Genomic DNA, 17,687 nt, shown 5'->3' with positions numbered 1-17,687 from the left:
CGGCTGGGCCCCGCAGGCGCTGCCCGCTCCCGCCTCTCGCCGAGGGCTCCGCTCAGCACCGGCCGCTCCGCAGCGGAGCGAGGCGGCACCACCCAGACGTGGCCGGAGCGGCGCCCGCCGCCCCGCTGGGGCGGGGGGGACGGGGGACGGCGGCGGCGGCGGGGCACCGCCACGCCAGCTTCCCTCTCGGAAACGCCGGCCCGGCCCCAGCATCGGGACGGGACCCCGGCCCCTCTGCGCCCGGCGCCCTCCCGCGCCTGCGCGGCCCGGCCGGGGGGGCGGGGTCTCTGCGGCAGATCCCGCCCCGCTCCCCTTCCCCCGGCCTCGCCGTGCGTGGCGCGCGGGGGTAGAGGCAGGCGCGCGAGCCGCACCGACCGCACCGCACCGCCTCGCCTCGCCTCGCCTCGCCTCCCCTCCCCTCCCGCGCGCGCGCGCGCGGCGTGTGAGTGAGCGGCCGTTGGTCGCGCGGGCGCGGGCGCGCGCGCGCGTGGGGCGGTGAGGCGCCTCCCCGCAGCCCGCGCCGCTCTCGCCGGAGCGCCGGCGGCCGGGCAGGGGGGCCCGGGCCGGCAGCCGGGGCATGGAGAGCCTGCTGGAGAACCCCGTGCGCGCCGTCCTCTACCTGAAGGAGCTCACCGCCATCGTGCAGAACCAGCAGAGCCTCATACACACCCAGCGCCAGCGCATCGACGAGCTGGAGCGGCGGCTGGACGAGCTGAGCACCGAGAACCGCAACCTGCGCGGGCAGCAGCCGGCCCCCGCCGAGCCGCCGGCGGCCCCCGCGCCGCCCCAGGGCCCCCGCCCGACCAGTCCCCGCCGCCGCCGGGCCAGCCCGACCCGCTCCAGCACCACCAACAGCTCCCGGCGCAGCAGCCGCCGCAGCCGCCGCCGCCGCCGGCGGGCAAGCAGGCACCGGCGGGCCCCGGCGGCAGCGGCCGGGCTCCCGGCCACCAGCACCCCCCTCTCCAGCCCCACCAGCACCCGGCGGAGAAGGACGGCAGGGAGAAGGGCTGCTGCGCCGCTCTGCTCCAGCACAAGACCCCTCAGGCCATCGGCAAAGGCGTCCTGAGCAGGAGACCGGAGTAAGTGAGAAGGGGGAAAGGGGGCGGGCAGGGGTGGCGGTGGGGGAACAGAAGCGTAACGGGCTCTTTCCGGGCCCAGATCCAAGAGGGAACTGGGTTATACTCCCCTGCAGCCTTGCACAGAGAGAGGCAGTGTGTGGGTGGGTGGGGAATCCCTCCCTCGATGCATTCTCGGGGAGAGCAGGCAGAGTGCAAAGAGGAGCCAGGATGCTGCTTCCAAGAGGCGTTTGCCTCCTAGTTCACCGCTTTTATTTTTATGCACAAGTGTCCGTGGCCCGTTTGAACCCACTCGGGCTGCTCACCCGCGGTGCTCACACACAGCATCGTGCCCTCATTGTCTGTCATAAATAAGTCTTTGATGAAAGATGAGTGTGGTTTAGCCCAGGCAGGGAGAAGCTTTGCAAAGGGCAGCAGCATTGTGGCAGCTTCTGTTTGCCTTAAGTCGCTGGTATCTGTCAAAAAACCCCATCATCCCTGGAATGAGCTGGGATTTTCCGGCCCTCACTGATGTAAGGGGTCTAGGGTATGCATTATATTGCACGTGATGTGTATATGTTCATAGAGATACAGATGCTGTACATATGTTTGACATTTAGGATGCTTATCGCACTTGTGTGGGGGCTGTCTTTTTTTTTTTTTTTTTTTTTTTTTGTGAGTGGCACCTGACAATGATCCAGCTCTTCAAAAGGACAAAGTATTTTTTGCTGGTCTTTCCTCTTCAGTGAAGAAAGCATGACTACTAGTACTGAATACTGATGATGGTCTATGTGCATGCATGTATAGTAAACAAGGATGAGCATTCCAGCACTATAGGTGTTGGAAGAGGCTACTATTGAAGAGTCACATTTTCTTGGATTACGTATCCAGTATATGCTATCAGTTCACCAGCTGGTAATTACAACTGCACTCAGTATTGTATTGTCCTTTGTTTAGACACTTTGAAAGCAGGGGAATATTTTCTGGTTGAAAGCCAGAGTTAGTGAAGTTAGGAAGAGAAGGAGCATAGTTCCTCATGTGGCTTCTTTTATGTAAGAAAGAAGCTAATATAACTAGTAAAACTAGATCAAAATTTCTTTCCTAGAATGAACTGTATTGTTTTGGTTATAGTAATGTCAAAACAAATGAAGTATGCAGCACACTGTATAGCCCAAAACGTCTTCCTTGTCTGACACTTTAAATAAAAGGGCCCCTTCTCTCTCATGTTTGTTTTGAATACACAAGCATAGCTACAACATGGAGCTGGATTTTCAGCTGGTGTAAGTAGAGTTACACCACTTCATAACAGCTAAGCATCTATCACGTGATTCTATGAAAATCAGTGGAGAAATTACTATTGAAAGAAATACTATTAAAGGAATATGTATGGTCAAGGCATGCTTGAATCCCAAAAGACAGATCCATACTTCTAAAATACTGCACTGTAAGACTCAATTTTGCAATCACAACTTAAACGAAGTGAGTGGGCTACTCAGAGTATTAATACAGGTAGTAAGCATTTGCAGGATCTGGCCCTTATTCATCATGCAATAGGTGGGAGTTTTAAAAAGATGTAGGGCCAGATCCTGAACTCATACTGACTGACGTAAATCCAAAATACCATAATTTAAGTCACTGAAGTCAAGACAGTAAGAAACCCATATAAAAATGCATAATCAACCTCATTGTTTTTTCAATAGTGAATCCCTGCAGTGAAGGCTCTGTTAGAAACATCGTATCGGCAAGGGCTTTCCTTTCTTCTGAACAGAGTTTCTAACATACGTCATTACACAGATTGAAGAATCAATTTCTATGCATAAGTCTAAATACCTCCTTCTTATCTGAGCTTTTTTGCAGTGGGGTTTGATTGGGGGAAGAATTGTAGATTTTTTCTTCATACTAAAATGCACAAAGAGAAGTGCGTTAAGAACACAGCTGATCGCTGGTATGTCATACGATAATCTTTATATTTCAGATAGATAGATAGATGGATGGTTGGATAGATGTAGCCTTTTTGTGGAAAGTCAGGGCTGCTGCTGGGGATAACAGAGCAATCCCTGCAGCGCTCTTCACTCAGGAAGATTAAAATAGACTGCTTCTGTTTCCTTCTATAGCTTAGGCAAACCAAAATCTTTGTATAGAAAAGGAAATATGAGAGATGCAAAACAATCTACATTTCTCAGTCCTGCAGGTTCTTTTTCCCCCCCCCATTGATTGTATATACTGGGTTTCATCCTCTCTCATCTCTGAGTGTTAGAAGGAAATCAAAGAGACTGCAAAATCTAACTTAAAGACAACTTGGATGGAGCGGGGGGGAATCTTTCACCACCTATTGACAGCATGCCCAATATCCCTTTTGATCCAGCTGGCCAACCTAAAAGTTGTATTTTTGCCTTTGTGTGACAGCAGGGGACATATACTTTAATACCTACACAGACTAGGTATCTGTACTCTCTTCCTTCCTCCCCACACCTGAACATGTTTTTCCCTATATTATAAACCCTGAAATTCAATGTTATCTAAATTTTTTTCTCTTAGCCGAGAGCATAGGAACTGACTGTTCACTACAGAAAATAGCCACTTTAAACAGAACAGAAATGATATTTTAGCATGTCAGGATGCGGTGGCTAAAAGCAAGGGTTAAAGCAGCACCCAGGCAGTGCCCGGCTGTCACTGCCCAGTAATGGAATTTCCTCCACCTCTCACAAAACAGGAGGTTCTGGCAGCATGTTTAAGTGTACTTGTGCTGGCCCTTCTCACCTCAGACACAGCCCAGGGATTTTGCTCATTTTGAGTCAGGATTGAGTTTTTTTTGCAGCCCAGCCACCTCAAGCCCTGGATAGATGTGAAGACCTGAGCTTTTGGACACACTGGGGCAGTCTTCTGTAAGGGGCTCGGAAGAAAAAACAACTGAAGCATCTCTATTATTTTAAAGAAAAGTTCAGTCTTATTTTTGTTGTTTGCTTTTATCAGAAAACTGATAAGTTTTCTTTTTTTAAAGCCCTTTTTTTTAAAAAAAAAAAAGCTTACATTTTAAAAGAGAAAAAAAACAAGCCCATCTCTAGAAAGGGAAGAATTCCTGAGCTATGCAGAGGCCCACTAATTGTTGCTGCATGTTCTTGTGTGAGAAAGGTAGCACTGAGCTTACCTATGAAAGGAGAGGCAAGGAGAAAGATTTTTGCAGAGATTCTCAGCAAGAATTAGGCTGATTATTATTCCGCAGCATCTGTCTCTTTCTACCTTAGGAGTCTATTGCATAAGCACCTCACAGCTTTAAAAACAAAAAAATAAGGTCATTCATCATGGAATGTTTGCTTCAAAAATACAGGTTGCCAAATTAGCATAGCTTAGATCACCCTTACTAGGCAGCCTCTTGTCTTAAGGGACCATGCCAAAGTACCGTCAAATCCTGTAAGTATAAATTTTCCTTCCCTTCTTTATCGGAATACTACCTTCTTTGCCAATCCCCAGTACCCTTCATTGAGTATCAAGGAAATGCCACAGGGTTGAATTTAGCGGATTAAGTCTAAATGGCCCAAATCCTGCTGGTTTTTATCAGTGAAACTCTCAGTAGGAGCTCTGCCTATGGAAGAGCTTCAGATTTTGAGCCCATGCATTAGCTGGAAAACTCACTTTGATAAATACAATTAGAATAATAGCTAATAATCCGTTATAGTTCCTTCCATCAAAAGAGATGGGTGCAATTTACAAACATTCTGCATTAAAGTGGCATTAAAGTCTTCTTTTAACCATGTCACCAACAGTGAAAACAAGGCATAGAAACAGTATTCGTCTAGCGTGACATAAAGAATCTAAGTACTGCCTTTAAATTATTAGCCTGTGTTTGCTCTACAAGATATCTCCTCACGCAAAACAAACTCTTAGAACTCTTGGAAGAAATTTTCTAAAATCACATTTTCCCAGAGGTCTTAAAGCTCATTTGGATTTGCATTGGGCTGAAAACTATTTTATTTTATTTTATTTTGTATTGGTTTAGGATAGTATTTTTTATCTTAGTAAAGAGTCAAGTTTTAAAAGACAATGTTAGAGTCACTTAGTTGCTGTTGTGGTCTGAGGCTGTTTGCTATATTTTTGTTTAATTTCAAAAGCTCAATTATGTAACTTTAAAATGAAGATATTGCATATGCAGAGGTGCTGTTTTCCATAATTTTTCTTTTTAACTATGCATTAATGTTCTATTCTATGGATTATCTCCAGGGTAAAGGCATTAGACAAAATCCCACTGATTTCAATGGATACTAACAATAACTGTAAATATTATGGCTTACTATTAACATATTTTGCTATATTTGCGCATTGCACCAGCACAAAAAAAAAAAAACAACTCTGAATGGCTTGTGTACCCCAGATACCCGTTCCTTTCACTTTGGGCGCACAAGGAATGCTACATTTGCCCTCTGCTTTCATTCTTTCAGATTTTCCCCAGCGTATTTCAGGGTTTAACTCCCTTGAGCTTTGACACATCAGAAATAGTTGCATTGGTGCTGCCCTGGGTTCTGCAAATCCCTGCTAGCAATGCGCCATTTCAGCATCAAAAGTTATTTGGAGTACAGTGCTGTAAGCTGGTTTCAAATGGTCTGCATTGGCATAGCTACAGAGATGCTAAAGCCCTGCTTAGATGATTTTGAAATAAAGAGCATAATGAGAGGAAAAAAGAAAGTAGACCCTTTGTGACTACGCCCCATTTAGAGATATATCCATACTGGTTCCATTCACATTGTAATCAGCCTAAGACATACTTTGACATGAGCACACCTGCATTGTATCTACATCAGGGCCTGTAAAATCCCAGGCAGAGGAATATGGAATTAATGATTCACAACAATATTTAAGAAATAACAGATGAAGTGAGAGAAGGAAAAGGTCTCAGCTTAGGAAGGGTTCAGGATGAAGTTCTAGGTATAAAATTGCTGAGTAAAGACAGCATGAGGAATTCCACCCACAGGGATAGCACCTCAATATGATGCTGTATAAAGTCCCAGCAGAGCAACACAGTGTCAAGGCTGAAAATACTAGTGTGGGAAATCTCACTGGCGGGATGGGAGCATCAGGAAGTAATAACAAGGAAGGAATCTGTGTGAAATACTGCCTAGCGCTGCTTTGGACAGATACTACCTGCGTATCTGTGTCCTGAGCCCAGTTAGAGCAGTACCTGGAGTAACAAAGACTCATACTAATCTTTTAACAAGAGAAGCCAAGGGCTGAAAGCAACAGCAAAAAAGGTGAATTTTTTAATGCTTAAATAAGGAGGGATGCAAATGCATTATTTTGTTTTTCTGATAAGATGGTGATATTTTTATGTCACTCAGCTATATGTTCTGTTGCAGCCAGGCTGCTCTTCTCTGGCAGCACGGGTACCTTTCTTCCATATGCTTTGTATTGGCCCATTTGGTGTGACTTCCCAGGCAGATCCAAGGTAAGGCTCTATGAGAGGACTTTAGGAGCAATGGGCTCACATGGCAACACTGTTAGCATTCAGAAGAATTCATGCATGGCTGTTTGGAAGAGGTATTAATGGAAAAATGTCCCAAATGAATAGGTGTTAACAACCCCCTTGAGAATTCCTGCCAGGGACTCAGTGCCAGGTGACTCTTGGGCTGGCTGTCCCATTCTTTGCAGCATGTACAGCATGGAAGGACACCCGTTGTTCTGAGATTGCAACAAGCAAGTGACACTTCCATGTCCTTCATAAAATGATGTGCGTGCAGGAATATACAATTTAGGCATGGTTCATACAGTTTATGCACGCAGCAAGTGGCTACTTATTTGAGGCATAGACTGTACACATTCCGACGTACACCATACCTGAAATTATTTGCACTTTTAGTCAGAGTAAGCCAGAGAAATCTAGCCTTGGGATGTTCTTCTAGTCCTTAGATGGTACCAGACCAGAGCCTGTCAGCTAGAAGTCTGGTCTTCTGTTAATTATGGCTTCTACCTACTCATTCAAAAAAAGCGTTCACGTGATAAAATGAAGTACACTTCTGCAAGCAAAAATACCTCTAGACAAACAGATGTATTAGATGGTAGAAATTTCCCAGGTTTATTTTTTTTCCTTCTGCCTTGGAATCCAAGTAGAAACAGTAAAAAAGAGCTACTGTCTCTCTACCTTAATCTTTCTGTACATAGAGTTTATTCATCTTCTGCTTTCCTGTTATTTTCCCTATAAATGCCTTGTTAGGTTGCTTGTTTTCTCCTTTCTTTCCTAGTTCAGAAGTGGTTTATTTCTCTTTTTCCATTCTCAGTTATGAAACCTTTTGTTGTTTCACCCTTAGGAAAACATTATAGAAAGCCAGAAATATTCCTCTGTTTAACAGATGGAAAATATTTCATTTGTTATAAAATGACCTGTAGCCTGTGATTGTTACTTGGTCCACATTCCATGGAACCATGTAAGAGCAAATAGGGAAAAAAGAAGAGAGTCATTTATGAAGACAGAGCCTGAAATGTGACCATTTTCCCTTTCTTTTTCATACTTTTTTTTTTAAATTATATATTTTTTTTTTCCCTCAAAGAGGTGTATCTTGAAACAAATTAGTAATATTCTTGTATTCATCTATTCTGGAGTTTGTAATTTCATTTAGCTAAGCCCTAGGTGAGAAAATGAGTCTTGACTATTGGATTTGTTCTGCCCAGTGGCTCTGTTTCAGATCTCCTAGTTAGAGCATTGGACTAACAGTCTTAAGATCAAGGTTTAATTCCTCCTAAATCTATTTTTAACAGACTTGTGATGCTGGACAGTCCCTTTCATCTCTGTGTATTTTAAGATCTGTAGCAAAGCAGTTGGAGATCTATTGTTACAGATAAGAGTGGGCAGATCAGGAACGATCCTTTTTATAAATTTCAGCATAGGAAGCAGCATAAAGCTCCTGTCATTATTTGCAATGTGTACTGCAAGGCAATATGTCTATTTGCACATAGAAGAGAGAACGTATTTGCATGAGCATTTGTCTACAGCAAGTGTCTTAAGAGCAAAGTTGAAACAGCACCTAGTTTCTGTGGGTTTTTACATACAGAAAAGCAAATGGTCTGCTGGAGAACATCAGTGTATCTTTACTGACGTCAGTACAGCCATGACAATTTACATCACCTGAGGATCTGTACCAGATTTTGTGTATCTGTCCTCACACACAAATACACATATATCCACTAGTGTAAATGAGTGTTGACGATAGCAATAGATAGCAACTCATCACAGAAATAACAGTGAACAATGAGAAAACCATTAAGCAACATTCTGATTCTTCGTATAATAGGTTTGTAATGTTTTCTTATGGTATTTTAATATAAGGTGGTAGAAATTTTGTTGCTGCAGAGTTATAAAGATAATATTTGCTCTGTTTGATAATGGTTTTTTTTTACTCTGTGCATGCACCCTCAGTCTGCTTCTCACACAGGTATTATTTTTATTGCTTTTGCTAAGATGATGCTCATTGATCAGCTGTTATTTTCATGTGCTCTGAAGTTGCACTTTCTGAGGGGGATAGAAGAGGATCAATATTTTCCATCATAAGTCACATCTAAGAGGGGACATTTTGGTGAAACTGAAGTGATTTTGAATAAGAAATTAAAAATGGCAAACCTTATCCTTCCTGCCCTCTTCTGGCTGTAAACAAGAGGGTCTATGAGCTTGTAGAGCTAATGAAGCTTGGCTTCCAGAAGATTTGTGTCACGGTTACATTTTCTAACAAGATGTGAGTTTCTAACATGCCTAACAAGATGTGAGTTCTGATCTAAGCTTCTCCTCGTGTTGAGTCTTTTATAGCATCTCTCTCCAACATGGAGACTTCTGTGTCGAGTAATGGCTTCAGTTCACTCAGCAGCCTTTCCCTCAGTGGAGAACCTACAAAGTTCTCTCTGTTATACCCCGCCAGCTATTTTCATGGAACTCGTAAGAGGTTAGTATCTCTGAGATCACTGTTACTCAAACTTGGTTGAAACTCACAGTGGGATCTGCAGTTACAAAGTAGGAACCAACATAGACACACACACAGAGAAAGGGAGAGACACACATGCATAGAAGGAAAAAGGAAAAGATGATGTGGTCACAGAAAACATTTTTTGCTTAGGAACCCAGGCAATAAAGACCAAGTCCTAGGTAATTTTTTGAATTAGCTCACCAGTACATCAAAATGGCTGAACAGTCCACTTCAAATCTGTGACCCTTTCTTGGAGCTGGTGTTCTATGTGTAATAGCCTCTTAAAAGTCTTGGAATATTAAAGTTATAAAGAATTGGGAAATTACTGTAGGAATTCAGGGGGCACCTAGGTGGAGGTTTACCATTGGCAAATGGAGTCTGTTGCTCCTCCTGGCTTTGCATATGAAGCTGGTGGATCGTCTTAGTCCACCTGCCAACATTTGCATGGGCATGGGCTGCTGCTGAGACAGTTACTACTAGAGAGGTTAGTTTATATTTGCTGAAACACGCTAGAGCATCTATGTCGTTCTCAAGAGTAGTAGAAAATTGACACTGAAGTTATTATAGATCTTAAGGAGGCTTGGGATTTTCTTCAGGTTTTGCTGTACTTTGGATGTTTGTTCAAATTCTGACCTTTCTATTAAAATTCAGGACCTTGCTGTGAATCTGTTTGTCTCTGTGACATCGATTTCCAGGCAGTCCTCCAAAGTGGTTCACACTATCCTGCTCCAGTGGGAGAGTTGCTCTGACAGCACCTCCTTCAGCCTCAGCGTCCAGCATCTTGGTGTTGCTGTGCCTGGGTAGGCACTGCCTCCATGGAACATCCTCGGATCTGCCTCCTGGAGCAGTGTGGTTTTGGCCCTGAGGTTCTTAACAGACTTTATACATGACAGCATTTCCCAAAAGATACCTCTGGGTACCTCTCCATATTTATAAAGATTATTACCTTTCTTTCTACTTCAGTTATGGAACCAAGCTCAGACCTGTCTTTCCTTGCTTTTGCCCCTCTGTGAGGAATACTGTTTCTGCCTCTGTTGGGCTGTTCCAGGAGAAGTCTCAGCTCTGCAGTCAGTTCAGAATTCTCACAAATGTCCTTGTCTTTCATTTGCTGGTTTTTTAATTTGCAAATCCATTCCCACTTGGACACCAGTAAATTGCCTGCGTCTGCCTAGGTACTCACATGGCCCCCTTCACCATAGTAACTGAGTATCTGGATTTGTCCTGAGGGCCTATGCTGATACCCATGTACACTGGATCACTAACCTTCATCTGAACTAACAAAGAATCTGAGGAATCTCCTCCCTTTTCTCTGAGCGTTCCCTGGTTCTCATGCCAAAGACCTCTCTTCAAGCAGTTTTCTTCTATAATGTTTTATGCCAATAAATCTATATCCAGTCAAACTCCTGATGTAGATAGACTGCATGGCTCTGATCAGTAATTTGCACTATTTTACAGTCTAGGTAAGTCTGAGAGCCGGATTCTATTACCACTTAACTGTAAATCTGAGTGGCTGAACTCACTTAGCTAAGTGGCTTCAGTTTTGAAGAGACGTGAGATAACACTCATACATAACTTGTGGTGTTACGGATCTTCTTGAACTGACTTCTGTCCCACCACTGGAGCTAGTTGGTTTGAGTTAGCTATTAGTCTGTTAGGTTCTGTGCATACTTGCCATGGCAATCAGTTGGGATGGCACAGCCAACTGCTGTAATGTTTCCCCCAAGAATTCCTTATTACTCATTTGGGAGAATACTGATCTCCATGTTAGCTGCAGCAACATCTGCTGCTGGTCCCTTGTTTCTGCCAAGAAAGGAGTGAGTTTCTCATCTTTGTCAAGCTGAATACATAAATATTGACTTCACTAGACATGCTCTGACTGGAACTATTATACCACCTTTATCACCTCATTTGCCGTGGCTCTTACACAGCCAAGCAGATAGGGAATACCAGATTGTATCCTTGATGGATAAAAAGCATTGGCAAAGAGTTTCAGTCTCAGACATTTAAAGGTATTTAGGCTCCCAAAGGTGGAAGAAAGAATCTACTCGTTTTTAAGGGAGGGATCAGACTTCTGCCAAACTCCATTTGGTTTCAGCAAGTTATTTTACAGGTAGGCAGAAGAAAGGAAGTACTGGTGACAGGGGAAGAGGAGAAGAAGAGGATGAGAGGCATCTACAGTATGTCTCTACTCTCTGCTAAGGGCAACCTTCAGGCTGGCTTTAAGTCTATATTAACCTACTCTTCAAATCCCAAGCCTGAAAGCATGGCTGGAGTGTTGCCTCAGGACTACATCCCAGCAGTGTGCACATCTGCACATCCAAAGCCTCTGCAGCAGTCATAAGGTAGGGTATACCATACTTCTGGGTTCTGCAGAGGTTGTCTGTGCAGGGAGATGCAAGCTGGTGGAAGAGTGGACAGCAGTGGGGAGGAGTTACAAGGGGAAGGGGAAAGGGCCCAGTGGAAACTATAGAATGCAGGAGGGACAGGAGCCCCATAACCTTATCCTGCAGAGGCTGTGAAGTTTTTGAATGCCTGGTTCATTTACATGTGCGACTGTAATGATGCTTCTGTGTAGCTGGGGGGAGGGAAGGAATGACAGGGGTTTATGTTCTATTTTTATGAAGCCTCTTACTCAGGAGAGATTAATAATAAACAGCACACACTGAACATTATCCTTAACAGATACTGACTGGTTGAAGCCACCTCCCCAGTAGGCGACTCCTGGCCTTAAGGAAGGAGCCCACTACTATATGCCCAGAGTGTATGTGACTAGTTCTCATCACTGTGGGATGGGAGGTTTATCAGATCTCATAAAGCAATGCAGTTTAATCTGGTCGGGCAGTGTCTGGGAGATCTCCAAGCAATACCCAGGGTGGTAGGAGAGGACACTGGAGTATGTCTGCAGATAGCATCATTTTCAGGATATCTCTGGCTGGCATTAGCACCTCTTTTTTCAGATTAGATGTTGGGGACCTTGATCACCCGTGTCCCTTCACAGGATATACACACACAGAGAGCAAAGATGTTATCCCTGTTCACATGCTGGTGTAAATTTGTCATCACGTTCCTCTCACTGTTTTGCTTAATTGACAACAGCCCCCATTCTTCATTGTCTTCCTCTTGTGAAGTTGTTTTCTTTCATGTGACATGGGTTTGAGATGCTAGCAAATCCTCACTGAGCAATTTATGTCCCACTACCTCAAGCACAAATGATAATATGACTTATAAAGCATAAGGTATCAGGGCCATTCTTCTGCTGCAGTTTTTTACAAGGCTTCATTGCAGGCTGCTATGGCCAACTCTCAGATTTAACACCAGAAACACCTGCATTTCAGAGATGAGCACATGTACACAGTAATGTTACATTTTCTGAAGTGCTTTGGGAAGTAATGCACTTATTCACAGGTGGAATATTGCTAGCGTATGTCCCTACCAATATGTAAAAGTGCAGCAAGTAGCAAGTATGTAAGCTCTTCCTCTAGTACACCTCTAACCATGGCAAGATCTTTGTCCTGGTTTCGGCTGGGACAGAGTTAATTTTCTTTTTAGTAGCTGCTATAGTGCTGTGTTTTGGATTTAGTGTGAGAATGATGTTGATAACACTCCGATGTTTTAGTTGTTGCTAAGTAGCACTTATCTTCAGCCAAGGACTTTCCAGTTTCCCGTGCTCTGCCAGCAAGCAGGTGTGCAAGAAGCTGGGAGGCAGCAGAGCCGGGGCAGCTGACTTGAACTAGCCAAAGGGGTATTCCATACCATGGAACGTCATGCCCAGTATATAAACAGGGGGGAGTTGGCCGAGCGGCGCGGATCGCGGCTCGGGAACTAACTGGGCATCGGTCAACGAGTGGTGAGCAATTGCATTGTGCACCACTTGCTTTGTATAGTTTAATTCTTTTAGTATTGATATTGTCATATTATTATTATTATCATTATCATTGTTTTTCATTCCTTTCTGTCCTATTAAACTGTCTTTATCTCAACTCACGAGGTTTTTTTTCCTGATTCTCTCCCCCATCCCAGGGGTGGGGGGGCAGTGAGTGAGCGGCTACGTGGTGCTTAGCTGCTGGCTGGGGTTAAACCACGACAATCTTGCTGCAGGATGAATGATAGAAACACTGTGCAAAAATAGGTAATAATACTACTACTACTGTCTCTTCTGCATTACTTTCTATCAGTAGACCCTTCAGTGCTTACAAAGGTAGTCCACATTTTACAGAAGGGGATGAAGACATGGGAAATGTTTTGCTTGAGTTCACCCAGCTAGTCAAAGCTGAGAGTAAAACCTATGTCCCAGGGCTCTGATCTGCCAAGTAGGCTACAGTGCCTTGAAAGAAGGAGACAAACAGGACAAGAAGTGTTAAATGTTATGAGGTCACTTCTATGGCATAAATAACATTGCTCTAAATCCTGAAATCTGATTCATTCCCCGGGCAGCTTGATATCAGGAAGAGTTTTGGCCAATTAAAGATCTATAACTTGGCCAAAAATCCTTAACAGCCATTCATGATTGGTGTCAGTTATGTACACTAGAAAAAATGAGCAGTGGAGGCTGGAGATAAAATTGAATATTGAATTTGAGGAGGAATTGAGACATGTGGTTTCAGGTTGGCAGGGCTGTAAACATGTATTGCATGCAAGTCCAGCAAGGTTTACAAAAGCAACTAGTCCAGCAAGAAAATGTGTCGGAGTAAAAAAATGGTGTAAATGGGCTGGAGTAAAAAAAGTGCAAGAAACCACACACACATGCTGGAGCATGTTTTGTTTCTTGCAGCAATGAACCAGTTATGAGTTGCACAGAATGATGAGGGGTAGCGAGAGAAGGTAGGCTAAGAGTCTGTAGTCTCTGCTGTTTCAGTCTGGTTTGATGGGAGAAAGCTCAGCGAGCACGTGGAAGACACCAAAAATATTCCTCTCGTGGGAGCAAAAGGAAAAGCCTCCCACAGAGGTAGGCACTGCATGTGAGCTAGGGAAGCGGAAAGTAATTATCACATCTGTGCATGTGAATAAGTTGACAGAGTACCTTCTCCAAAAATCACTGCCTAGCAAGACGCAGTTTCTTCTTCCCACAGCTATATTTTCCCTCCCCCTGTTCTCCTATTAAATACAGAGCCCTACTGGGGTCTGCTGCCTCCATCCCCTCCTCCCCTGACGCAATCACAGCAGTACATGCAATCACCAAGTCCTGCAGACAGTTGCAAAGTCTTGCTCTGTCAGATTTTTCCTGCTTCACCCAAGGAGAACTCTTGCATGACTGTTGTGTGTGGCTTAATGGGTTCTGGGCTGAAGTTTTAATTTCCAGTAATAAGAAGACCATTTGTGTTCCCCTATCCCTCCTGTTTGTGGTACAGGGCTTGATGGTAACAATGTTTCATTAGCTCAGTCTGATTAGCTGTTACCTGGGGACATCACTTTGACAGGGATCCTCCGTCCTGCCTGGTTTTTCAGTCAGTATTGGGGCAGGCCCCAGTGCTTTACAAACCCGAAGGGTGCTCTTTGGCACACTCTCGTGCACGTATGAGAGCGGGGCACACTCTGGGAATTCTTATACAACTTGCATACATTTCCCACAGTCAAGGGGTGCATTCAGTATAGACCTAGGCTGCATTTGGTAATGACAGAGATGGCAAGGGAGATCTGGAACAAGGGCAAGAATGCCTTCAGGATGTGAATGTGCCTTGGATGTTTCTGGAATTCCTTTCTCTTACCAGCAAGGAGCTATTTATGTGGGTTACTTTTTCCTCTCAGCTTGTACTGTAGGAGTATACTGATTTCCTCAATTTGAAAGGACTCAGCACCTCAAAGGATCAGGGCCTCACTCTCCTTCATCTTCCAGCACTATTTTTTATTTCTCCATTCTGGTTTTATTTGCTGCTGTTTTGAATTCCCTGAGGTGAACACTAACCAGAGGCACAATTAGTAACTGTTCCCTTGGGATCTAGTATGGCACTAGTTGGAGATACGTCACAAAAAATAGCTAAAATATGACCGATTTCATGACATTTCTGTATTACTACTCCTTTTATTAAAGTCATGAAGAGAAGTTAGGACCTGAGTGGCTCCTGATAGCACAGCGGCATTTGCAAAGATATCAGCAAGAATGAAACTGGCCTTCAGGAAAAGAGCTTGGAGCCCCTCTCCAGACTTCACTGGCTCCTTCCAGACAGCACCTCCTGTTTATCCTTACTTAGCTCACCGTTATTGCTCTTTCTTGCTTGCTGTTGCACCCTCTCTTTCCCCCCAAACCTCCATTCTACAGCTCTGCTGCGAGAGTAGTGTAGGTGGCAGCTACACCACAATGGCAGCATATGAATACAGCACTGCTGAGAACAAGGCTGTGATGAAGGTTTCTGTTGCTGGATTCCCAGATAGCTGTAGGGAGGACGAGGAGCATGGCATGTCTGCATGTACTGAACAGTGAATGGGTAGGATGAAGTGGCATGTGAATGACACACCTGTATCCCTGTGAGAATATGTCTTCCTTTCCCTCTAGATATACGTCTCTGTGTGGAGAAGTGAAGTCTGAAGGAATGAGGGGTTCAAAAGTACATAAGCATATATATTCACTCACAACTGTCTGGGTGAACTGTCTAAGTGAGATATGCTTTATGTCACATGTATCCAGTTTTTATAACTGATGACTTATATAGGTTTCAGAAACCCACTGAATTAACAAAATCATCAATAAGGAAGGATGGAAGAGAAGATCTGCCCAATGTTTTTTTAACAGGACTTAACATTTAATTGTTTCGTTTAGTGGTGTGGTGATGACTACAGAAAAAAAATCAGCTCTTTTGACCTGTATTTTGTGCTTCAAAGAGTAAGTGACCACATTCTGAACTTGGGACTAAGAAGGCTCCAGAGATAGCTTAGAAGAAGCTCTGAGGAAGCAAAAAAGAAGTCACGCTACAAGAAGGGAAGAACTAAGTAGAGGCTTCTAAGCAAGAGGATGTTGAGCTTGGGAAACTTCTGACAGTGCGCAAAAAACCACAGGTGGGACTACTCAGGAGGCGAGCAAAATGCTGACTGAGGCAAGCAAAATGCTGACTGTCTACCTGTTACCCAGTTCCTGCTATACACTGAAACAAAGATCCATAGTTACATATACTACTAAAATCGAGTGTAGCCTTCCTCAGTATCAACTGTCAGACCACAGTCTATGGAGCTAGAAGACATATCAACCTTTCTTGCCCACTCCATTTCTGAGCTGTTGTAGCAGACAGTGTGGCAGGTGCTGTAAGATCATCATCAGCCACAGCTTTGTTTTGACACAAACTTTAGAGATGTATTTATTGATACTAACACCATAACAGGGGATGCTCCTATTCAAACTGAAACAGTACATTTTGTCTACTACCACTGCCCTCTGCTAGGTGGGGAGATCTCTGATGGCAAGCAGTCCATACAGTGGCTATCATGCCAGTAGGCTACCATGGGTCTGCCTTAAGATAAACTAGAATGAGCTTGGTGACGTTTGTCTACCCTTTATGTGGGTATTTCCCCAGGTGGCAAACCCAAGTTTGCTCATCAGAGCTGCTGTGCAAGTCTAGAACTGCATTTGTGAGGTAGGAGTTGCTGGGCAGAATTGAGATGAATGCGAGAGGTCTGCATTTTGAGGCAGAGACATGGAGAACTGGAGGAAGTAATGCTGCGGACTCGGACGAAGACTGAGTGTTGTGCAAAGGACTAGCAGATGCTGCGTGTGGTGAGACAGGTGAAGGAGCAAGACTGGAATAGCATGAGAAGAAGTAAGACAGGATTCTAATGCATCAGCAGAGCTGCATGGACAATCCACACTGGAATAACAAGCAATAACACAGGCAGCGTTCTGCATCAGCAGCAGAGCTATGTGGATGAATAGGTCTGGGCTAGAAGGGTTTGGGTGTACTGGCAGCTGCACAGGTGCTCAGGACTAAGCTAATGGAGGTGCTGCAGGCGAGGAGAAACTGCAGAGCTGCACAAAGGAAGCCTGCCTGCACTGTGCTTGGCACCAAGCAGTTGCTATTAATCTTTCACTTCCCCAAGCACTGATATTCATATAAATTATGAAGAAAAAAAAAGTTCCTCAAATGCAGCAGGAAAGGCTCTTTAGCTTCATATTTATGAACTTAGATAAAAGAGAACTTGATATGAATCTGGAAAAGTGACATCTCAATTTTATCCTGCCCATCATGATGATGAGTGCAAGCGTGGGTTGATTGCTTGGTACTGACCCTTCCCTTTCCCTCGTCCTTTGTAAAGTTCTGTTTCTCAGGGAACTCCTTTTCACTGAACAGTTCAGGATGTTCTTTGTCCTTACAGCCTTGTGATTTCCACTAGCACCAAGCCAGAAATCACCTCATTTGCTAATAGGTATTCTAGTTAATAATAGCAAACCCATCCACTGAGGATATTTCTGGCCTGCTTTGCAAGACAGGAATGCTATTTTAATGGCACAATGCTGGCACATGAGTGGGAATGCTTGCACCCATTTGTGTAGCTGCATGTTGCACACAGCCTGTGCACCCCTGAGAACTTGTGATGCCCCACATTGCTCACCAAACCATAATTATGATGGTGGAGAGACCATAATAATTCCATTGATAGCTGAAAATCTCCTGGGTAGAAAGACTTGCTGACTTTCCGTGGCACAGGATTTCCGGGTGTGCGTTCATTGGCTGTTTAGGGATTTGACTATGAAGAATCCAAACCAATT

The 17,687-nt window shown here is 44.4% G+C and overlaps 1 protein-coding gene across 1 annotated transcript in view; it reads left to right on the top strand.

The window, feature by feature from the left end:
* Nucleotides 1-577: 577 nt before the first annotated feature.
* IQSEC3 (IQ motif and Sec7 domain ArfGEF 3) overlaps nt 578-17,687 on the top strand; it is a 110,341-nt gene continuing 93,231 nt past the window's right edge. Inside the window, 2 exon segments of the mRNA XM_050914979.1 lie at nt 578-788; nt 791-1,079. Coding sequence (XP_050770936.1) covers nt 578-788; nt 791-1,079 — 500 coding nt within the window.

This window comes from Gymnogyps californianus, chromosome 1 (genome assembly GCF_018139145.2).
Source record: "Gymnogyps californianus isolate 813 chromosome 1, ASM1813914v2, whole genome shotgun sequence".
NCBI classification, from domain to species: Eukaryota; Metazoa; Chordata; class Aves; order Accipitriformes; family Cathartidae; genus Gymnogyps; species Gymnogyps californianus.
The sequence above is the reverse complement of the archived record's forward strand: the minus strand, read 5'-3'. Positions and strand labels throughout refer to the sequence as shown.